Source organism: Phycodurus eques, chromosome 18, assembly GCF_024500275.1.
Source record: "Phycodurus eques isolate BA_2022a chromosome 18, UOR_Pequ_1.1, whole genome shotgun sequence".
In the NCBI taxonomy this organism is placed as follows: Eukaryota; Metazoa; Chordata; class Actinopteri; order Syngnathiformes; family Syngnathidae; genus Phycodurus; species Phycodurus eques.
The window spans coordinates 1,546,982-1,569,795 of NC_084542.1; the positions used below are offsets into that span (position 1 = coordinate 1,546,982).

The 22,814-nt window shown below is 43.8% G+C and overlaps 2 protein-coding genes across 3 annotated transcripts in view; one reads left to right on the plus strand and one right to left on the minus strand.

Annotated features, from left to right (window-relative positions):
• Positions 1-1,934, minus strand: part of cdk19 (cyclin dependent kinase 19) — a 73,524-nt gene extending 71,590 nt beyond the window's left edge. The window contains exon 1 of the mRNA XM_061703853.1: positions 1,736-1,934. Within this exon, the coding sequence (XP_061559837.1) occupies positions 1,736-1,839 (104 nt within the window). The 5' untranslated portion in view covers positions 1,840-1,934. The remainder of the gene's footprint in view (positions 1-1,735) is intronic.
• amd1 (adenosylmethionine decarboxylase 1) lies at positions 568-22,509 on the plus strand. 2 transcript variants are annotated; one of them, XM_061703858.1, is made up of 9 exons: positions 568-896; positions 10,297-10,383; positions 11,633-11,759; positions 11,910-12,012; positions 13,869-13,911; positions 14,117-14,261; positions 20,085-20,177; positions 20,256-20,411; positions 20,505-22,509. In XM_061703858.1, exons 1-9 carry the CDS (start codon positions 784-786, stop codon positions 20,646-20,648), a joined length of 1,011 nt encoding a protein of 336 aa, XP_061559842.1. In that variant the 5' UTR covers positions 568-783; the 3' UTR covers positions 20,649-22,509. The 2 variants fall into 2 exon arrangements, with proteins under 2 accessions (XP_061559842.1, XP_061559843.1); XM_061703859.1 differs by lacking the exon at positions 568-896 and adding an exon at positions 3,435-9,249.
• Positions 22,510-22,814: the final 305 nt, after the last annotated feature.

Sequence of the window (22,814 nt, forward strand, 5' to 3'; positions counted from 1 at the left end):
GTGGATTAAAACCATAAATCATCATTTGCAATGAACCACATATTTGTTCTTCACATAAATAATAAAATGATAATAAAACATATATATGTGCACAATTTATACAATAACGATCTGACAAACCAGATAAGTGAATATTGCATATAATTCCAAAAATATATCAAACTGTTCAAAAGTCAATGTTCTTTTATGCGTTCAAACGAACGCAGTCTTAACCTTTTTCCAAATCTCAGACAAACTAATAGATTGCGACACAAGGTGGCGCCTCGAGGTCACAGGCGGGACCCGGGATTTGAATCGCGGTCCCCCGAACTGTGAGGCAGATGTGCTAACCAGTCGTTCACCGTGCCGGCTCACTCTGAATAAATGAAAAAACAAACGTGCGATATTAATGGTGGGACTGTGCTGCATGTCGTCACGTGACGTCGTGTTGTCAAGGCGAACTCTGCCGTTGCGGTAACGGACAGCCCTTTGCACCAATCATATGTTATCAACCGCAGTCCTACAGTACGATAGGTCGTACAAGATAATGACGTGTTCCTTCGTGTCTATATAAAGCCACCTCACAGTTGGCGAGCAGAGCTGTACACAGTATGGCCGGCGATATTAGCTAGCACTCGCTAACGGTATTCTCTGCAAAAGGGAAGACGGTAACAGAAGAAAAATCATTATTTGGATTGCTCAACGGACTGTACATCCATAAATTATAACCTGATTGACGACGGATTAATTAAGACAAAACGTTATAACCGACGTTTATTTTGGTTGTGGAGCGTCTGTTGTCTCATGATGGAAGATAACAGTGCACATTTCTTCGAGGGTACCGAAAAACTGTTAGAGTTGTGGTTCTCCCAGCACGATGAGACCAAGGGAACCGGGGACCTGCGAACCATCCCAAGGTTTGTTTCATTGTGGAACTGAGTCTGAACGCATATGCTCTGCTTTAGTCGAGCCTTCTTCCGTGCGGTTTCATCATGTTTGTGCATCGTTTACGTGAATTGCATGCGCCAGAGTTTATTCAGCGTTAGCTGTTAAAAACGTTCGTTTATAAACGAGGAAATGCCAAAGGCGGACACCGGAGGCCACACACGGGAATGAGTTTACACAGCCAGTCGAAAATGGCCACCCCCTCCTGAGTCATTCATTTGCTTGGTAGAGCTACGGTGACTTAACAAGATTGGATGGTGAAGAGTTGATGGACATACGGTTAAGACTTTTAATGAACATGTTGAATTCAAATGGGGAAACGTTGACTAGCAAGCTAACACTTGCTAGGTTTTTTTTTTGTGTGTCTTTTTTGGGGTTTTTTTTCCCCGGGGGTGGGGCGTCATTTGCACAATTCCTTTTGTGATTTGAGCACTACAAAGCCAAAGCATCGTTCCGCCACAGAACAATTCCCAAATTCCCATCGTTGTCGTTTTTTTGTGTGTTTTGTTTTGTTTTAAACTCCTCGAAGGTCAATCTAAAAGGGTTGAAACTTGCACCTAGCTGCCTGCGCGCTCGCGTTTTATCAGGCCCTCCGTCCCGACTTGTTCGGTTTGAATTGCATCATGTGGTGTAAATTAGACTATAGTCGCGACGCCGACTGTATGGTGTTTTTTGTTTGTTTGTTTGTTTGTTTCGTTTCCGAACGGGGGATTCTTTATCGCTCCTGCGTCACTGGACAACCACATGGAGCCACGTTTGATGTCAAGCATGTGGTCGGTCGTCACCACCGCGTGTTCCTTGGCTAGCTTACCTGCCACACATGACGCCTGCTGGAACGACTCGCATTTGCTGGTCTCGGCGCGTTCGGCCGGGTACACGTGATTCCATTTCGTCCGCGCCGAAAACTTTTCGCATTTATCAAGTTAAAGGCCGTCGAATGGTCGCCGGAAGTTATAAGAGAGGACGAACTTCACCAACGCAGCACTTAAAGTTGAAAACGTTCCAGTCACGTTTCGAGGCATGCATTCACCCCCCCCAGTGCGTTCGATTGGCTAGAGGGCGTTTGTACTAGACACCATAGCAGACACACCCAACTGATTTAAAATACTCTTGACCTTTTGTACAGTAAAATGACATCAAACCCCTTAAACAAAAGTCTTGTCTCGGGCTGGCCGGACGCTGGATTTTTCCGTTGAGACTGGTCGAGACCAGCACTAATCTGCTATTTTTCAACTTCATGAATGTGATGAGAAGGAAAAGCACTTTTGCTCATGAAAAGCACAGCTCAGGACAGGACCCAAGCATTCAAACTGATAAGCAAAATACTTTGATGCCAACCAGTGTTGGGATAAAAACACTGACAGATCCCTACAAGTCCACAAGTTGGCACTGAGAGTACTCTGTTCTGTACTCCTCTGCACCGATTGAGAAATTAAGATTGACATTTTTAGCATGTTGTGCTTTGAAAGAGCTAATGAAGGAGAATGCGCTTTTAACTGTTCAACATGATTAACAAATTGATTTGTATGGTCTTGTCTCGGTGAGTTCCTCGTCTTTGTCACAGATGATGTGGTCTTGAGCACATCATCTAATCATAAGCCTGAAGAAAGTAATTGCCAGAAAAGACGCAATACAGGGGTATTTCGGTTTATGACAAGCCTGATACAGTGGACCCCCACTACTCAGGATAACGAGCCAGGCCACAATTAGCAAATTTCTGCGTGTAATTGATGCTCCCTAAAAGTGGTATAATTTGTGGTAAGGTTATGATTGGCTGTCGTAATATCTTAAACCGTAAATGCACTGAAAACTTTGGTTACAAAACACTTCCAACTGTCTCAAATGCCTGCAGACATTTTCAAACGTTTCTCTACCCTTAAATATACAGTATAGAGTTTTTTTTATTTTTCTTCGTGCACGACTTCGTAGTGCACGTGCCGGACGCGTTTGTCTTTTTTTTTTTTGGTTTGTTTTTTTGGCTGCTGTTTTGTGTAGCTGGAGTTTTGTGCTTACACTTAGTTAAAATACGACAGGCAAGTAACTGCATTGGACGTCTGAAAGACTTACTCGGAGCTTTCTCCTGACCTCCGGGAGTGCTCTGCGGGCAGGGACCTCGCCAACTTGGCGCTCGTCTCCGTTGGTGTTTTCATGCTCCCAGGAGCAGCTCTAACGCTTAGGATGATCCCTACTGTGCAATATCCTCCAAGCCCAGCTGGCCCAAACAATACTGAGGTGAAAGGATGTAGCATTTAGCTGATGTTAACAGGCAGGCAAGCACTGAGTGTGCAAAGCTGGCGAACTGGCCTGTTTTATACGAGCCAGCTACAGCTTTGCGTCGTTGCTGCGGATGGTAGTGTGCAACTAGGTTAACAGTGAAGGCGTGAAGGAATACTCCTCGAACGACATGTTCACGGTAAAGTGCCCATCCTTCTATCTACCGAAGTTAAGGGCTGTGTTCATCATGCACGCCGTTAAGCAACTTTCCACCAGGAGCTGCGACATGACCGCATGTTAGTCAACAGTGCCGTTGTGTACGTGCGCTAGCTCCATGATGTCGTCGATAAACGGAGACGCCACGTTGGTTGCAATGCAATATTTTAACTGCCTGTAACCTCAGAATTGTGCATACATACTAGGCTTTACACGGTCAGGATTTTGGGGGTTGATCACCGATCAGCGAGTTTAAAAAAATAAAATAAATAAATAAATACAATTTTTAAAAAATCACTATCACCGATCCGATAAGATGGAGCAATGTGTATTTAAATGACCTGTTCATTTACTGTATATACTTGTGTACTTAATTGCTCAAAAAATATATTTACGATAAATGTATCTTTGCTCATCTATTTATGCCAGTGAGTCATAGTGACGGACAGAACAAATGAATGGTCTGCTATTAGATGGCAGGACGTACATACAGTAATTAATGTATCCACTTTTTGTTTGTTGGTGTGCCGTGAGATTTTTGCGATTGTAAAATGTTCCTCGGCTCCATAAATAAATGTTGGAAATCACTGCTCTAGTCAGATCGTGTATTCTAATCAGTCAGGTCAAACCAACATTACAACATGACAGAAATCATGGGTGCTAACTTACTGTCATTAAATTACTTTAGCACATGATTCGACAGAACGGCGGCATGTTTACTTACAACAGTTAGTGCTAGCACTAGCTTGCTAGGCTACATAATGTTTTATTTATTATTATATTATTTATGATTCTAATCCGTTCGCATTTAAGTTGAGTTAAAGCCCAATGATCGTAAAAAAAAACGGGATGCGGTGGGATCGGAATACAATATTTTATTGCAGTAGACTGACATAGAGCAAATTTGTCTTGTAGTCTGATTCTGTTTCTGAGAAACAAAATCCATGCAAGGGTGAATTCGTCACTGCTGAACCGTGAATGTCTGGGGGCTAACTATGATATAGTACAAAATTTCAACCTTGAGAATGGCACGCAATTAGCTACTTTAGTTTATGCAGCAGAACTATGCGTCGTTATGTGGCACAACAAGGCAACCTCAGTTACCTCCAGGTTTTTTCTTCTTTTGTAAATGTGTATCCATCCATCTTTCTGTACCGCTTTATCCTCACAAGGGTCGCGGGCGTGCTAGAACGCATCCCAGCTACCTTTCCAGCAAGAGGCGGGGTACACTCTAAACTGGTCGCCAGCCAATCGCAGGGCAAATATAAACAAACAACCATTCGCGCACACATTCATTTGGCCTAGTGAGTCACGTCAGTAGCTCTGGCTCCAGCTGCAGTTGGTTCAGTGTGAAGGTCTTCTCCATGCTCTCTGCAAAGTGTTTTTATTTAGTAGATATGCATTTGTTTTTGTCCCAGTCAATCGACAGTTAAAAATGCATCAGCTTTCCACTTGACTCAAGTGGGAGCCTCGCTCGTAATTGAGATTTTGACCTGCAACACAAAGCAAAAAAACAAATCAACCAAGCGACAACTTGTAACCAGATAGAAAGAGTGGACAAAGGGCACAATATAATAAAACCTACATTTTTAAACATTGAAAAGTACCACTTCCTGCAGTTTTCTTATACCAGTTTGTGTGTTCACAGTGCTGTGTTCCTTTCGCCCAAACTGTCATTCTATCATAGATGTTCTTTATCAATAATAATTGTCTGTCCACCTGGCGAATGAGGGTCTGTGTTAATTTACAGCCAGAGGGAAGATCAAAGGCTTGCTGTGCTACAATAGATCAGGCTGGCTTGCTGTCAGCCAACATACAAATAAGTCCACAAGGGCATCTGACAAATGTCAATTGGAAGAGTGCACTCACTTTAACCCCCCCCAACCCCCAGCTTTCGAAGCCTGTTACATTCACGCTTACGGTGATTTGATCAAGCAGTTTTCAAGAGAACAATTACATTTTTGTAAACAAGCTCTTCTGTCTCTTTAGACTTCTTTGTTTATGGCTGTGGCTTACTTGGAGATTATGTTTGATGTCAGTGCCGTCTGGTTTTATATTAAAAAGGCCTCATTTGTCTCTGTAACTCTCGTAGTATTTGGCTGTCATTTGTGCTCCTTTCCGGGAGTCCAATCTGGGGGAAATGTGACCCCGCCGAAGCACCACAAATAGCCTTTGGTGTGCCTTTCACACTCGAGTGGGAGTCGACTTCGGTCTCCAATGATGTTCTCACTGGTCTAAGGTTATACTGTTGCTCTGCCACTGTCATTTTGTATAGCAACATTTTACAATCTATAGATCCAAGATGGAAGCGCCTCCTTGCAGAGGTTGTACTAAAGGCAAATAAAAGCTCATGAACAGAAGGCTGTCAGGCCTTGTTTTGTTTTCTTTCTCAGATACTCTCTATTCCTATTCAAGTTTAAAGCGGGGGGGTGCCCCATCCTTGCGACATCACAAGGATACTTTTAGCCCTGCCCACAAAACCAGGAAAATTCGAATGAAAAAGAGTTTTAAACCCTATCTCAACAATTCAATACTATATTTTTCTCAATCTTTGCACGTTTTCAGCACTTCAAACGTATTGTACTTGGAAACGTTTTGGAGGTGTTCAGTATTGTGAATGACTTATGTAGCGATGGTGTCTTTTAACATTCCAGTGGACTGATGGACGCTCACTCTAAAAATGATGGGTAGTGCCTGTTGAAGGAGGAATTTTCGTGTATGTGGGTACAAGAATGTTTAAAATATGTAAACGGTATTTATACGTTACATATTTGAGACAAAGATTGCAACAGTGCACGTATGTACTTAAATCTTTAATAATAAAACCGTGTACAGTAATTAACATTCATCAACATTGCCTTCTGAGAGAGGCAAAGAGGCTTGCGTTGGTGGCGGAGGAGAGGCTATCACTTGACCCGTAGAGGCTTTAGGTTCACTCGGAGACTCTTCTGCTGGACGCGCTGATGGTGTAGCTTGGGTTTTACCTTGGAGGAAAACTCTGTGATGGGTAGTTGTTGTCTTTGTTTCTTCTTTTGCTTCAAACTTCCACCACACGTTTCGCTTCCTTATTGAAGCAGTTTTGCGGATGTTTGCTTCCTCTTTCTTGATGTACCACACTGGAGATTCATTCACGCCATAATGGCGTGCCACACATGCATACCTTCTGCCCTCTTTGATCCTATCTGAAAGTTAAATTTTTTCGCTGATGGTCATCATCATCTTCTTCCTCTTGGGCGCCCCGGAGGAAGCTTTTGCAGGGGCAGAGCGGTTAGGCGGCATTGTAATGGCTTAACTAATCCAAGAAAGTTATCGCTTAAACAAAGAAGGTTATCACGAACACAACACGAAGATACAGCATGCGAGACGGTCAACAGCGTGGACGAGACTGACGAGACACAACAAGGGGAGATACTGGGTGAGGCTGCGATGATGCGCAGCCAATCAGCTCACGGGATAACATCCACCCGTGCTCTCATTGGTCGATGTCGCGCCGGGAACCAATCACGCGCCTTGTATGAGTGCCCGTGGCATGTGCAGTAAGTACAGTACAGGCATGTACAAATCCTCTGAGTCAACTCATCTTTGTTTGGCATGCAGGGAAACCTTCTCTTAAAGAAGAGAAGGTTTTAAACTCCAGTTTCACTCAACCATTTGTAATATACCAGCAATAGTATTTAACATGCCAAAATGTCTCTTTAAAAAAAAATAATAATAATAATACAATAAAAGGCCTCCCTTCCACCAGACTCTTACTCCAATGTGAAGTTAAGCAGGGTTCAATATTAACGGTGGCGCGATAGCCCGCTGGGGCCACGACCTACCTTACAGACGCTGGCTCGACCAGGCCAGTACAAATTTTCATGAATGTGATGAAATCAACACGTTCACTGTTTTTAAGCCAGCTCAGAGCTCATTTTCTGCTCTGGTACTATCAGGGAATGCTCGACGCTCCGCTATCTTGTGCCACTCCGGCTAATAGCTGCGGTTGTCTAGCTAGCATGGCTAACTAAACACGATGTGGAGCTGCTCCCTTAGGTCGCTAATAATCACCTCCATGGCGGCAAATAGGCTTCTGACAGGTATACTTATCACAAAGGGATGACAAGGAATAATTAACACAAGAAGACCGATGAGACATGCTAATTGCTAAACTGTCGTGTGACATCAGGGTTAGCAGCTCAAGAGGCTACAGATGTGCACAAAGCGAGTATTCCATGCAGTGGATTTTGCTGTGCTGTTAGGGGAACTCTGCATTTGATGCACATAAAAGTCAGGGTTACCAACAGGAGCTCGATGGCACGGGATGACCTAGCGTTGGTGAGCGCCACACGGAAGCCCAGCTTGGAGCCCTCCAGCCCGAGTACAGGCTCTACTCTTCGGTGTATCGGTGCTTTCGAGAAGAATAAAAATCCACGCCAATGTAAAAGGAAAACAACTTAATATTCAAGTGGAGCGAAATGGTCGACCATTTGAGAGTGTCACGGCGCCGTACCCAATGAAAAACTGGAACGGCATCAAGTGACAGCCCGAGTCGGCTCAAATGTATAGTTGACAATGGAAGAAGTCAAATCCAACAATACTGCATACTAAAAGCTTATGCATCCATTTTCCACAATCCTTGTGCTCACTAGGGTGGCGGGTGTGCTGGAGCCCATCCATGCTAACTTTAGACACCCTGAATTGATCTCCAGCCAATTACAGGGCACATATAAACATACAATCATTCACACCTACAGGCAATTTTAGAGTCTCTAATCAACCTTTACCATGCATTTTTTGGGGGATGTGGGAGGAAACCGGAGAAAGCCCACGCATGCATGGGGAGAACTTGCAAAGTCCACACAGGCAAGGCTGGATTTGAACCGAGGTCCTCAGAACTGTGAGGCAGATGTGCTAACCATTCGTCCACTGTGGTGCCCATTTTTAAGAACAATGGTGATGTGCAGAGCTGTGGGAACTATAGATGAATAAAGTTGATGAGCCACACAATGAAGTTATGGGAAAGAGTCGTGGAGGCTAGACTCAGGATAGAAGTGAGTATTTGCGAGCAACAGTATGGTTTCATGCCTAGAAAGAGTACCAAAGATGCATTATTTGCCTTGAGGATGTTGATGGAAGAGTACAGAGAAGGTCAGAAGGAGCTACATTGTGTCTTTGTAGATCTAGAGAAAGCCTATGACAGAGTACCCAGAGAAGAACTGTGGTACTGCATGCAGAAATCTGGAATGGCAGAGAAGTATGTTAGAATAATACAGGACATGTACGATGGCAGCAGAACAGCGGTGAGGTGTTCTGTAGGTGTGACAGAAGAATTTAAGGTGGACGTGGGACTGCATCAGGGATCGGCCCTGAGCCCCTTCCTGTTTGCAGTGGGCATAGGCTGACAGATGAGGTTAGACTGGAATCCCCGTGGACCGTGATGTTTGCAGATGACATTGTGATCTGCAGGGAGCAGGTGGAGGAACAGTTAGAAAGATGGAGGCATGCGGAGGAATGAAGATTATCCGAAGTAAGACAGAATATATGTGCATGAATGCGAGGAGTGGTGGGGGAAGAGTGAGGCTACAGGGAGAAGAGATAGCAAGGGTGGAGGACTTTAAATACTTGGGGTTTTAGAATTAGAAATGTGCTCATCGATGTTTTGGAGACAAAGTTAGAGAGAGCAGACTTCGATGGTTTAGACACGTCCAGAGGAGAAATAGTGAATATATTGGTAGAAGGATGATGAGGATGGAGCTGCCAGGCAAGAGAGCGAGAGAAACCAAAGAGAAGGTTGATGGATGTCGTGAGGGAAGACATGAGGGCAGTTGGTGTTCGAGAGGAGGATGCAGGAGATAGGCTTACATGGAAAAGGATGACTCGCTGTGGTGACCCCTAAAGGAAAAAAAGAAGATGGTGAATATTTATAACATCAGCAATGTTTGCACAATAGAGTACTGAGTTTTGATTTTGACTTTTACAATAAATGCTTTCAAAATGTCCACCCAAATTTTGGTGACGATAAACCGCAATTTTGGGACATGAGTCGGCGTGAAGCTTTTGGCCGGAAAACTCCGTTATGACAGCCAGCGGTGCCTGTCAAAATCCCGAGAGAAATACTTTTGCCATCCATAAAAAATTGTGACGCAATCATTTCAAAATCTAACGGATGAAACCAGTTTGTTTACGCAGAAATGAATCCGCAGCAATTAGCCACGTCATCCCACATGAGGCGTCTTCGGTGAGGCATTTCAATGGTATTTTTTTGGGGATAACAACAAGCCTTGCAACATGTTTCACTGTCACTATTTTCACTCCAGACTTTCAGCATAAGCAAAAATTACACCGCAGAACACACAGTTGTTAAATGAGGAAATGTCGTTGCGTCCTTCCTGCTCGGTATGTGTCAGGCAGTTACAGGCTGTCCAAAATGTGAGTGACCCAAAATCTGGCTGAAACACAAACATCAGAAAACCATCCTAAAATGACCACCAAGTGTTTTTGGTGGAGATTTATTTATTTATTTTTTTCCTGCAGGCATAATTTCCAAATCCAGAACTATGGAATAAGTGCCAATATTGACAAGATTAGGACCTTGTTACGTTAACTCCTCTGGCCACAATTTGTGTTATGGGTACACAAAACGGGTGTTAATTTGACATGGGATGAACGTTAAAAGATATTTCTGTTCACACCGGCTTTTTGTGACTGTGTGCTCACATTTCTTCCTGCCCCAGCCACTACCGCTAGAATTTCCTTTGTGAGCTAAGCCAGTGTTCAAATAACCGTTATCTGCATGACCTTGCAACTTTGCTGTGCTCTGCAGCAAGTATCTTATTCCTTCTTTAACTCCCCTCAGGATTGTTTGTGTTGAGGATACCTCATCTTGAGGGTGTAGCAATACTTGGAATGTCAAGGAACTGCCATTGCTAAAATTTTCCCATGCCTGTGTTTCCTTTATAGGTTTGAGTGGGACAAACTTTTGGAGAATGTGCACTGTTTGATCATAAGTGTGACAAAGACCGACAAGCAGGAAGCTTATATACTCAGGTGAGATGTGGAGCAGTACATCTGCAGGCTTTGGCTATGATTAGAAGGCTTTCTGGGATTAGACTGGTCATCTCGCAGTCACTTGACATTGCCGCTGCAACGATGCCGCTTTAGGGTGACGTGAAATTGAGCACTCGTCACCCCGGCACTGTACTGCCTTCACGCTCTCAGTATTGAGATGGAAATTGTTCCTCTTTCTTCCCAAGGGGGGGGAAAAAAAACAAGTGCAACCTCAAAGAAGCTTGAATAGCTCATGTAAGACAAAATGTGTACAAAGAAAGAAATGCAAAAATAGGGCAGGTTCATGGTTCATATCCAGAATGCCTCTATCATGGGAGTGGGAATCTCAAAAGAACTCATAATACATTATTTTATATAAAATAATCTCAATTCAGTACTTAAAGCAGTAATCTATTTTAAGATAAACACTATCTATCACTAAAAGAAACGGTCTTGTTTGCATATTCCGCATGCACACAATTAAAGAGACTTTTCTCACAATTGTATCATAAATGTATCATCAGATGAATTACAAAAATAATTGTAATTCATGACTCGAGAGAGGAAATGCACTGCTAATAAGAAGCAGATGTATCCAAATGTCATGTGTTAGAACAAAATATTTATTTTCAGGTAAAAATAAAACTCACAATTTCTGGAGTTACATGTTTTTTTTTTTTGTTGAATATGAATTATATGCAGTGTTTGACAGGATGAAGGATTGTATGCATACTTGGATAGTATACTTCCTCAGGATATTGACATGTTGTCCCACCTCTATTCTATTTCCAACGGACCCTAATGAATTAGTCTCCGAGAAGAAAACTATAAATTACAATGAATTCATTCTGATGCCAATAAAATAGAACTGATTCTGATGACCTTTCTACAGTTACAGCTGCTTTTGGGTGTACGTACCAGCTTTCTTCTATCCCAATTACCGATTCCTCTTTGCAAAAAAAAAAAAAAAAAAAAAGCAGAATAAGATTATATTAGTACTTTCGGTATTATCATACCAGTTTTATGGCGTTAATTAGTACGGGAAAAATATTTGCACAAATGTACTGAAGCTAGCCTAATACAATTCCGCTGTAAGTTTAAGCGGGTAAAAAGATCATAATATATGGAATCAATTAAAAAAGAAAAATTAAGGTTCCTAACCTCATTAATAGAGTAATGAGAATAAGTTGTAATTGATCGCGTCTGTGTTGGCAATCAAATGATCATTTTCTGTCTTTCCTCCATTCAGTGAGAGTAGCATGTTTGTCTCCAAGAGACGTTTCATTTTGAAAACATGTGGAACCACCCTCTTACTGCAAGCACTGGTGCCTCTGCTGGAACTCGCCAGGGAGTACTGCGGTTTCGATGCCATCGAGGTGAGCCACATCATCTTATTGTCACAATTCTCTCACCGTTGGCCCTTGTTAATCTCTTTTCCACTGATGTTTCTCAGCGTCGACTTGAAACCGATCAGTGTTTTTGTTGATAACCAGGCCCGTGTCCAACGGCGTTATCTTGTTTTGTAGAATTTCTTCTACTCCCGCAAGAATTTTATGAAGCCAACCCATCAAGAGTTTCCTCATCGAAACTTCCAAGAGGAAGTGGACTTTCTCAGCCACATTTTCCCAAGTATGTCACCAAACATTTGGCCTCTGTGTGTTTTTATTTATTTGGAAGGCCAACTGCAACAACAGTCTAGGACTGCATCTCAGGCCTGTGCCAAAGCCCAACAATCCTAATTTGGATACGCACAATATTTCTAGTCATCATAGATGCAACTCGTACGTATGCCTGAATTTCTGCATTATTCAGTGAGTAAAAGTAATGACAGTAATTACTTTTATTTACAGGCGCCTTTCAGGGCACTCAAGGTCACAGCACAAACATCGTTAAAAGAAATGAAGGAATACAATTCAAACACGAGAACATAAAACGTCAGTTAAAAAATGGCAAATAATATAGGAACTGTGTTGAAGTAACTCGGCAGACCGGAATAGGTGCGTCTTGAGTTTGGATTTGAAGAGTGTTAATGAGTCTGTGTTTCGGAGGTCAGGTGGTAGTGAGTTCCAAAGACTGGGGGCAGAGCGGCTTACGCCTCTGTTTCTGCATTATTCAGTGAGTCATAATTATGATGATTCATTTTATTTACAGGCGCCTTTCAGGGCACTCAAGGTCACAGCACAAACATAGTTAAAAGATATCACGCAATACAATACAAATACGAGAACATAAAACATCAGTTGAAGTGAATAGGCAGACGGGAATAGGTGTGTCTTGAGTTTGGGTTTGAAGAGGGTTAATGAGTCTGTGTCTCGGAGGTCAGGTTGGTAGGGAGTTCCGCTCAAGCCTCTATCCCCCACAGTGGAGAGAGAGAGGCAGAAATGACTGTGAGGTGGGTTTAGGACAAAGCTCTGAGAGAGCAGGGAGGGTATGGCAACGTGAAGGAGGTCACAATGATATGGTGGGGCGAGATTATTGATGGCCTTTATATTGAATGCCGTATTGGACAGAGAGCCAGTGTAGTTGTTGCTGGATTGGAGTGATGTGGTGAGTGGAGGGGGTCCTTATGCAAATACAGGCAACAGAGTTCTGGAGAAGCGGTAGTTTTTGCGGTGAATTGTGGCGGGGGACCATATAGGAGAGTTGCAGTAATCCAGGCAGGGAGTGTTGAGGCTGTGAGCAAGGACAGCAGAAGTTTGGGGGTTGAGGGATGAGAGAGGTGATGGATGTTTCCTCAGTCAAAGTCTGGAGACCGGGTGATGTTGTTTGTGTGCTTGGAAGAAGAGTGTTCTGTCGACGCTGACTCCCAGACTCTTAACCTGAGGGGAGGGGGAAACGGAACAATCATCAATTAGCAAAATGTCGCAATGGGAAAAACTGTCCGTTTTGGCTAGCATGGACTTGCTACCGATGAGTAGAATTTCAGTTTTATCACTAGAGAAGAGGTATAACTGGGTCTCATCCGCATAACAGTGAAAGTGTAAGTTTGAATGTATGGAAAATATTGCCAAGAGGTAGGTTGTAGGTGGTACAGAGGAGGGGGCCCAAGACAGAACAGACAGAAATACCAGCAACGCACTGTTGCTGGTATTTTGGCTCATTCCTCCATGCAGATCTCTTCTAGAGCAGTGAGGTTTTGGGGCCTACAAAGCCTTTATAGGCTTTTTTGCCCCACTGTGTGTGTGTGTGTGTGTGTGTGTGTGTGTGTGTGTGTGTGTGTGTGTATATCCAGTCTGTCTAATTTTAATTCCAATTCTATGGCTCATGTCCAATACTGCCACAAAGTTTCTAGGTAATCTTGCAATCATACAAACAGGGTTCTATTAAAGTGATGTTTTTTGAAGAAAGTAAATATTCCCTGTCTACGCCCAGGGGTGAATCAACTTGGAACCAAACTATTAACGCCCAGTGGCCGTTTGTCGCTTCGTTATATCATAGTTATGCAAAGATAAACAAATATGCTATTTTATCTCGGCTTCTTCCAGATGGTGCAGCCTACTGTATGGGACGTTTGAACTCTGACTGCTGGTAAGAATGCATAATTTCTACACAGTTGGCCTAAATGCCTTATTTGAAAGTGTTCGGAAAACAAACATTTTGCGGACGTCCATTGGTGTTTTCTTTATCGATTTGATAACCAAGTAAAAAATGACTCCTTGCCCTCTAATGCCATTAGGCTAACGACATGGGATGACTGTAAAAGAGTAGAAATTCACATTTTGTTGTTCCCCAGGTATCTGTTTACTCTGGACTTGCCAGAGTACTGGGAGAACAAGTATGCGGATCAGACACTGGAAGTTCTGATGAGTGACCTTGATCCAGCCATTATGGACCAGTTCTATATGAAAGATGGTGTTTCTGCAAGTGATGTCACTCATGTAAGCAAAACCTTAACAATGGAAGGTATTTCTGCTGAGAGTTGTGGTTTGGTTTCATTCAGTCCAAACCATGCAACTAACACTGCAGTGTGCCAGAAGTAAGAAGTTAACAATAAAAGAATTGAATGTAGCACAGCTGTGTGTGGAGAGCTACAAACGCACATTTTATTTTTGTTTTTTATGTTCAATCTTTGTTTTTGTTTTTTGGTGCTCTATAGCTTAAGTTTGGATTACTGCAATGCCCTCCTGAGTGGGACCCCCAGCAAAATACTCTTAAGCTCCAATGAATCAGAATCCTCTTTATTTGCAAAGCATGTCAAAAACACACAAGGAATTTGTCTCCGGTAGTTGGAACCACTCTAGTACGACAATGAACAGACATTTTGACAAAAAAAATACTTTTAGGACATTTAAAAACCTAAAAACACACTACAGAGAGTCACTTGGCGATTTAATGGCAAGAGAAAAGAATCTGTTGGAACGTCTGCTTGTTTTAATTTGCATTGATTGGTAGCGCCTTGCTGAGGGAAGGAGCTGGAACAGGTGGTGACTAGGATGTGGAGGGTCCAAGAGGATTTTGCATGCTCTTGTCCTAGTTCTGGCAGTCTGCAAGTCCTCAAGGGTGCGTAGGGGGAACAGACGATTTTTCCAGCAGTCCTGCTTGTCCGTTGCAGTTGGTTTGTCTTTTTTTGGGGCAGCACCAAACCAGACTGTGATGGATGAACACAGGACTGATTCGATGACTGCTGTGTAGAACTCCCCCAACAGCTCCTGTGGCAGGCCTGTGCTTCCTCAGAGGGTGCAGGAAGTACATCCTCTGCTGGGCCTTTTTGAGGATTGAGTTGATGTTGGTCTCCCACTTCAGGTGCCCACGGTTGCCATTGTTGTTGCTTTGTTCCTTGTTCTGCAAAGGAAAGTAAAAACTGCTACCGGCAATGGCCCAAAAAATACGGAGGAAACTCCACCCTCTGGTGTCCTAGCCAATACCGGCTGTAGCGACAACCCCGACTTGGAGGAGAACTGGAGTACATTTTCAAAACTGCGTGTGTGGGTTGCGCTTGAGTATAAAGGCAAATGCATGCGGGATAACCGCAGTGACGTCAGCGTGGTCGCCGCCCGCGTGAGTATGAAGAAGCCTTTAAGCGTGTTCAACTCCAGGTTGTGTCAGCCGCACCAAAGCGCCAACCGCTCCACTTCCTGTCGCTATGCAGACTCGTCACCGTCTTTGATGAGGCCAATGACTGATGTTGTCCGCAAACTTCAGGATTTTGACAGCTGGGTGCGTTGCGGTGCAGTCGTTCGTGGAGAGAGAAGAGCAGCGGAGAGAGGACGCATCCTTGGGGCGCCCGGTGCTGGTGGTGTGTGTGAATGAGGTGGTGTCCCCCAGCCTCACCGCCTGTGTCCTGCCCATCAGGAAGCTGTGAATCCATTGGCAGATGGCAGGGAAGATGCTGAGCTGTAGAAGCTTGGAGGAGAAGAGTTCAGGAATGTGGTGTGAAATTCAGAGCTGAAGTCCACGAACAGGATCCTTGTGTAGGTCCCCGTGCCGTTGAGGTGTTCTAGGATGATGTGCAGTTCTGTTGATTGAGTCATCCACAGACTGCAGGAGTTCTGTGACGCTCTTGAGCTGATCCACCATGATGCGTTCAAAGGATTTCATGACTACAGATCTCAGGGCGACAGGCGTGTAGTCATTCATACCTGAGATTCCAGGTTTCTTGGGGATAGGGATGATGGTGGAGCGTTTGAAACAGGATAGTAGTTCACACAGTTCCAGAGATCCATTGAAGATCTGTGTGAAGACTGGATTAGAGCTCTTCTGCACAGGATTGGGGACACAAGGTCTGGGCCCTCCACTTTTTTTAATCTTTTGTAGTTTGAAGATTCGTCTCACGTCCTGTTCATGTTCACATTAGTGATGGGACTTTAACACATAATCATGATTGATTAGTAAGAAATTGGTGCGTGAAAAATATTGACACATTTTAATTGCACTTTGCTGTGCTTACAAATCCGGAACCTTTGTCAGTGCATGATTACCTGGTACACCGATGCACATGTCAGAGCTTGGCGAACCATATATCTCTTCTATGTGGGGAATTGGATGGACTGTTGGGAGGCAAAAAAAAACAAAAACGACCCGATGGAAGCCATGGTAAAAGCGTGGTTTTGTGCAGATTATGCAAAAAAAAAAAAAAAAAAAATGTTTTGCGTACCATCGGAGCACTTCAACCCTCAGGTACAATCTAAATGCAAAGCATGTCGGCGAAAGCACAGAAACAGCCGGAGCTGTTAGCGCTAGCAGCCACAGTACGAGTTCCAAGAGTTGTCGGCAAGCGACCGGATTCAGGACCAAAACTAGTAAGTAAACATAGAAAATCACAAATTCACTCGCAAAGTCGATCGCTCTGGACTGTAGACCACTGTTTAGTAGTAGAAGACAAAGGAAATGTGCTCCAGATAACGACATGCGATCCAACTTTTCAACTACCATGCCGAAAGACATTCAACATTTTTATGACTCTGAGAAGCAAGCAAAATTGGATCCATTGCAGAAAGCTCCAATATGTGGCTCAGACTGGAGATCATTGGACCATCGTTAGGACAGTAACACAAATTACGTCTGCTTCACTTTAGCCTGGCTGTTCAGAAGACAATCACCAGACACCATGCTGAAACCTGCAGAGCATTTTCTCTCTGTGGCAGAGGAATGGGGAATTCAACAAACAGAAACTACAATTGAAACAGTGCACGAACAATGACGGCGACAGCAAGACCCCTCCCATTCCAACAGATGCCTTGTATTTCTCACATCTGGCAAAGAGCCCATCACCGTTAGCCTTGCTGATAGTGGGGTTTAGTGAGGCATTAGCAAAATGTCGCAAGATAGTGGGTCACTTTAAACGCGCAGCCCTGCTAATGCAGAAGCAACTACACTGTGCGCAATCAAGATTGGAACCGCTGAAGCTGTCCGACAAGGTGGAATTCAATGCTGTAAATGATCTCTCGTCTACTGAAGACTCTCGAGGCGGTTATTTTGCTCCTTCAGACACACAAAAGCACAAGCTAGGCATTAACTCCATCAGACCTGCTAAAACTCTCAAAAGTGGCGACGATCTTTGAGCCATGCAGGTAAATAAAACTCTTTTTAAAGGCATTTGTTTCTTTAAAAAGTTCTACATTTGACAGTTATTTTGAAGATTGGTAATTGCTTTCCTGAATTCTCTACTGCAGATTTGTGACTGAACTCCTTGGAGATGAGACATCTCATATTCAGTGGTTTTACCTGCTCTCCGCCACCTGTACCACACCATGCAGGCCTCTGATGCCTCAACCTATACTGTGAAATTCCAGACTGCAGTCACAAAGACATGATCCCAGTGTGCAGCGGCACTCAACCCTGAATGCTTCAAGATGGCCACTGTGCTTTACCCACGCTTTAAGGTTTGATGTCTTGTCAGGGGACAGTGAGCAGAGGTTTGGACCAGCCTTGAGGCCCTACTGCAGGAACAGTAGCTTATTTCTTTCAGCGGACTCTGATTCAGACGAGGAAGCCCTGTGGAGCAGGGCCCTGAATTTTTACAGATCAGTATCCACCATCAGCGAAACAGAATGCCCGCTCCAGTGGTGGTCCAGTCGAGCAGGGACCTCACCCACCTCTGTCCTGGCCTTCAAGTATCTGATTAGCCCTGCCGTGTCTGTTCCATGTGAGAGGTGTTTCTCACTTGCAGTTTACACACCCAAAAGAGAGCTGCCTTGAGCTCTGGTAATGTGAACAGGCTAGTTTGTCTTTGCAACTGGCTGAAAGAGAGAGGGAGGAAGTAGTTGTGGCAATATTGTGAGGCCATTGGGTTTGCTATTTTTTTTTTTTTTGCGCTAACATGTTCAAAATGTTATGGCCTTATGTACAAAATGTTTGCTAAGGGTACTTTTTAGTAGTTTTAGGCCTTTCAAATGACAATTTCAATTGCTTTTTTTTTTTTTACCTGAAAAAGAAAGATGTGTACTTCTATTGAATGTTTGTTTTGTAAGTATTCAAAGGCAACTCGGTTCTGGAAAAACCTGTCCAAAAATGGCACTTACTTGTGCGGTTTTGTATTTAAGTGCAATAAAATGTGTTTTTCCATCATTAACAGTATTCATTGGTACAAATGTGTGAATAAGCAATAAATTGCAGGTTCTTTTTTGTGCCATGATTGAGCAATTCAGGGAAGCTCCTTTTAGATCTAGTCATTCACAAGCAAAGATGGGGCGAGGTTCACCTGTTTGTGAACAAGTGCGTGAGAAAGAAAACTTCAGAAAACCAGTGTCAGTAAATACAGTTCGGCGCTACAGCCGGAAGTGAAACTCTACTATGCAAAGCAAAAGCCATTTATCAACAACACCCAGAAACGCCGCCGGCTTCTCTGGGCCCGAGCTCATCTAAGATGGGCTGATGCAAAGTGGAAAAGGGTTCTGTGGTCCGACGAGTCCACATTTCAAATAGTTTTGGGAAATTGTGGACGTCGTGTCCTCCGGGCCAAAGAGGAAAAGAACCATCTGGACTGTTATGGACGCAAAGTTCAAAAGCCAGCATGTGTGATGGCATGGGTAACTTACACATCTGTGAAGGCACCATTAATGCTGAAAGGTACATACAGGTTTTGGAGAAACATGCTGCCATCCAAGCAACGTCTTTTTCCATGGACGCCCCTGCTTATTTCAGCAAACTACATTCTGCACGTGTTACAACAGCGTGGCTTCGTAGTAAAAGAGTGCGGGTACTAGACTGGCCTGCCTGCAGTCCAGACCTGTCTCCCATTGAAAACCTGTGGCACATTATAAAGTGTAACATATGACACCGGAGACCCCGGACTGTTGAACAGCTGAAGCTGTACGTCAAGCAAGAATGGGAAAGAATTCCACCAACAAAGCTTCAGTGTATTCAATTAAATATAGGTTGAACATGATTCGCAAATCATTGTATTCTGTTTTTGTTTAACACAACGTCCCAACTTCATTGGAATTGGGGATGTAATTGCAGTAAATATTTGGACGAAAAATTTGACGTCTGATGTATTTATTTTTTTTACACTACTGCGAAAGCAATTGATTAGGTGCCATTTGTAACCTCGAAACCGTGTATGTGTACAGTCACAAACGAGGCCCCCGCTGTATAAGAATATTTTTCTTGATTGAACATATAAAAAAAAAAAAAAAAAAATCTATACAAGGAAAAAAAATGACAATAAACAAGAAATGTACAAATGTACATGTTCAGTAGAAAAAAGGTTAAAAAAAAAAAAAAAAAAGAAAGAAATCTACCCTAATTCTAAATATAGATTTGACTTGTATAATAGCACTGAAATAGAAAACTAATTACATACTGCATTGTCTTTAAGTATCCAAAAATAACAGGTCCATCTATAGCGATCGCGACATTCAAACTAACTGCCATCTGCTCCGTCGTAGTTTGTCTTGAATTATTTAGCTATTTTGATTTCAAGTGGCGCCGTGAGCTGACAATTATCGCAAGGTCGTCGCTTCAACTGAATCGGCCAACATAGGCTGTTGGTGTCTGCGCGCTCTGCAGCCTGTTATGCGTTACGGCGACAGCTGGCTTGAAGAGCTTCTGTGATGCGTCTTTGTTGCACAACTGTGCCACAACAATGCTGTTTGCCGTGCTTCCATCTGGTAGTTTATTCATAAAAAGAAAAGAAAAAAGCTTTCCAGTATGGCAAGCAATGTGGTCTTTTGCATAATGGGCATGTTAGATTTTCACAAAACAGACTTTTTTTTTTTTTTTTTTTCTTCTTCTTCTTTCTTTCTTTCTTTCTTTTACAGATGAGTGGAATTTGTGACCTGATACCAGGTTCTGTGATAGATGCCACAATGTTCAACCCATGTGGATACTCAATGAACGGAATGAAGACTGACGTGAGTGCATGCGCCGGTGTTTCTATTGTCAGTGGTCTTCTGTTAGTGGAACTTGGCTCGTCTTGTTGACCCCCGTAGGGGACCTACTGGACCATTCACATCACCCCGGAGCCAGATTTCTCCTACGTTAGCTTCGAAACAAACCTCTCCCAGACGTCGTACGATGACCTTGTCCGGAAGGTGGTGGATGTGTTCAAACCGGGAAAATTTGTGACGACGCTGTTTGTCAATCAGGCATGTAATTAAACACGCGATTACTTTGCTGGGATTTCGTCAAGCTGTTTGCACGTAAGTCTGTGTAACCCGAACCCTCTCCTCCCGCCGCAGAGCTCGAAATGTCGCAGTGTCTTCTCTTCTACCCAAAAACTCGATGGGTTCAAGCGTCTCGACCGCCAGCTGGCTCAATTCAACGATTACAATTTTGTGTTCACAAGCTACGCCAAGAACTGCCAGAAAAATCAGAAGAGCTGAGGGTGCAAGATGAAGAGGCGGCGGAAAAAAGGCGGCGGCTTGGTGTTGCCTCCCGGTGGCCGCCTTCCCGGAGAAAGCCTCTTGTCGTCCTCATCCTCCCTTCCTCCTCCCGCCCTCTCCCCCCGTCATAAATCCTCCGGCGGCAAGGACGACGAGCCCAGTTTAACCATTTTGAGTTGTTTGCATTGTTGTACCTGTAACGTAGTCCTCTTGCATGAAAGCTCTTTTCTCTGTCTCAATATGCTAGCGCACACTTGCTGTGGTCTTGAAGTGCATGTAGAGGAATTAAACTCACTCCGTTTGAGGCTTTCCACCTGTGCTCAGTCCAAAGGGCCCTACCGCCACGTCTCCCCCCTCATCCCACACAGACAGGGCTTCCGGCCACATTAAGGTCACGCCCCCTGGCGTGCTCAGATCAGTCTTCCTTCGGTCGTTCGCGTGTACGACCCACGGTTTGCTTTCCTGTGTGACAATTGGCAAGGAGCATTCATAAAGGATTGCGCTTTTGAGTCATTTTTGAACCCGTGGTATGAAAATGAAAGCTGGCCTTTTGTCTTTATGAATGTATAGGTTGTGGTAAGCCTTTGTCCATTTTTAATTGCCATCTAATGTAGCACATATACATGCCCTGCATTTGGCCAAATGTTCATAGAGGACTTAAGTTGTCACACTGGAACCTGACAGTACCCAAATAGTTTCTGCCACAAAATTGCAGCTTTAAACTCAAAATAGAACCTGAATAATTCAAGACCTTCCATGAACACACTTTGTTGCACCCCTCCGATTTTCCTTGCCTCTGGCTTCCTGTCATATTTGATTGGCGTTCCCATGGAAAAGGAACGTAAGTCCAGGCTCTGTAACACGCTAACACGATCTCGTCCACTTCATCTTTGGAATGTACAAGTCTCGAGAGAGAGAGAGAGAGAGAGAAAAAAAAAAGCCCGGTCCACTTTTGAGCTGAATGTATGATTTCAGGCGTGCACATACCCGACGCCGCCCGCGCAATCCCCTCCGCTTGACGGCCTTGTTGTCCCCCTTCCCAGCAGGTCTTCCCTTGCCAGCCAGACCAATCAATTGGCCCCAGAATTACAAGGGAGGTGAGCTCGCGTGGCATAATGAATCGGAAACTTTCTGCTTGCCCAGCAAAGCGCTTTGCCCTCGACAATATCCATCCCCTCTGTCTCTGTCCGTCCCATACAAAAATGTGTAAGCGTACAATCGAGGCTGACCAGTCTGAGCATGCCAGGGTCATCCCGGATCATTCCACATCGAACCACTGCACCATCTGCCATTTTATGTCATTACTGGTCATCATTTTTTTTTTTTTTTTTTTTTTGCTGTGAATCTGGGTCCCTCACTGTTCTTTGTTTGGATCAATGCCCTTTTGTAGAACTTTGGGCTCAGGGATGGTGGGGGTGGCCTATCATGCGGTGATGCGTGTAACTTAGTGCTGTATTGCTAGACCGTGTCATGTAACCTCCTCGTCCGTGCGTTTGCCCTCGTTTTGCCAGCTGAAGCTAACTTCCCATCCAAGTTTCCCCTTTACTTGAGCTCAGTGCAGTTTGTCATGTGTTCATCTGCACTCCTCAGCATAGCAGCCCTCCGAAACCCATGGGGTCCTACATGCACACCAGCACTGTTCAAATCTCACTTTTTAAGTACATACATAGAGTGGATTGTTGCATTTTTGGGTGCCAATAGCTTTTTTTTGGCTGAGGACCAATTTTCTTTTACTTTCTGCCGATGTTTGTCACACTAATTCTGGGGCTATTTTGTTTTTAAAGTAACAATGATTCCACACTTTCAAATCTATCTGTGCTACGAGCTTGATGCAAAAATAATAAAAAAAAATATTAATCTGTCTATTGTAGTGTGTTTTATTCCATGATTTATTTTAAAGGCAGAGCCCCTACCATAATTTCTTTAAACATTCACAAGAGGCGATTTCTCCTCGAAACACTGCCCTCTCCAGGTGACAAAGTGCAACGCGACTCGATAATCAGTGAGCATGTTCCAACTTTGAACATCCTCCAAAAGTCATAGTAACCAGATGGAATCACTCTGGTGGAAGTATTTGACCTTTATCCTTTCCCGAGCAGCAAGCGTTCTTTCAGTCGCAGTGTGCGCGTGTCACGTGACGCATGGTGTTGGCGCAAGACGCCACCT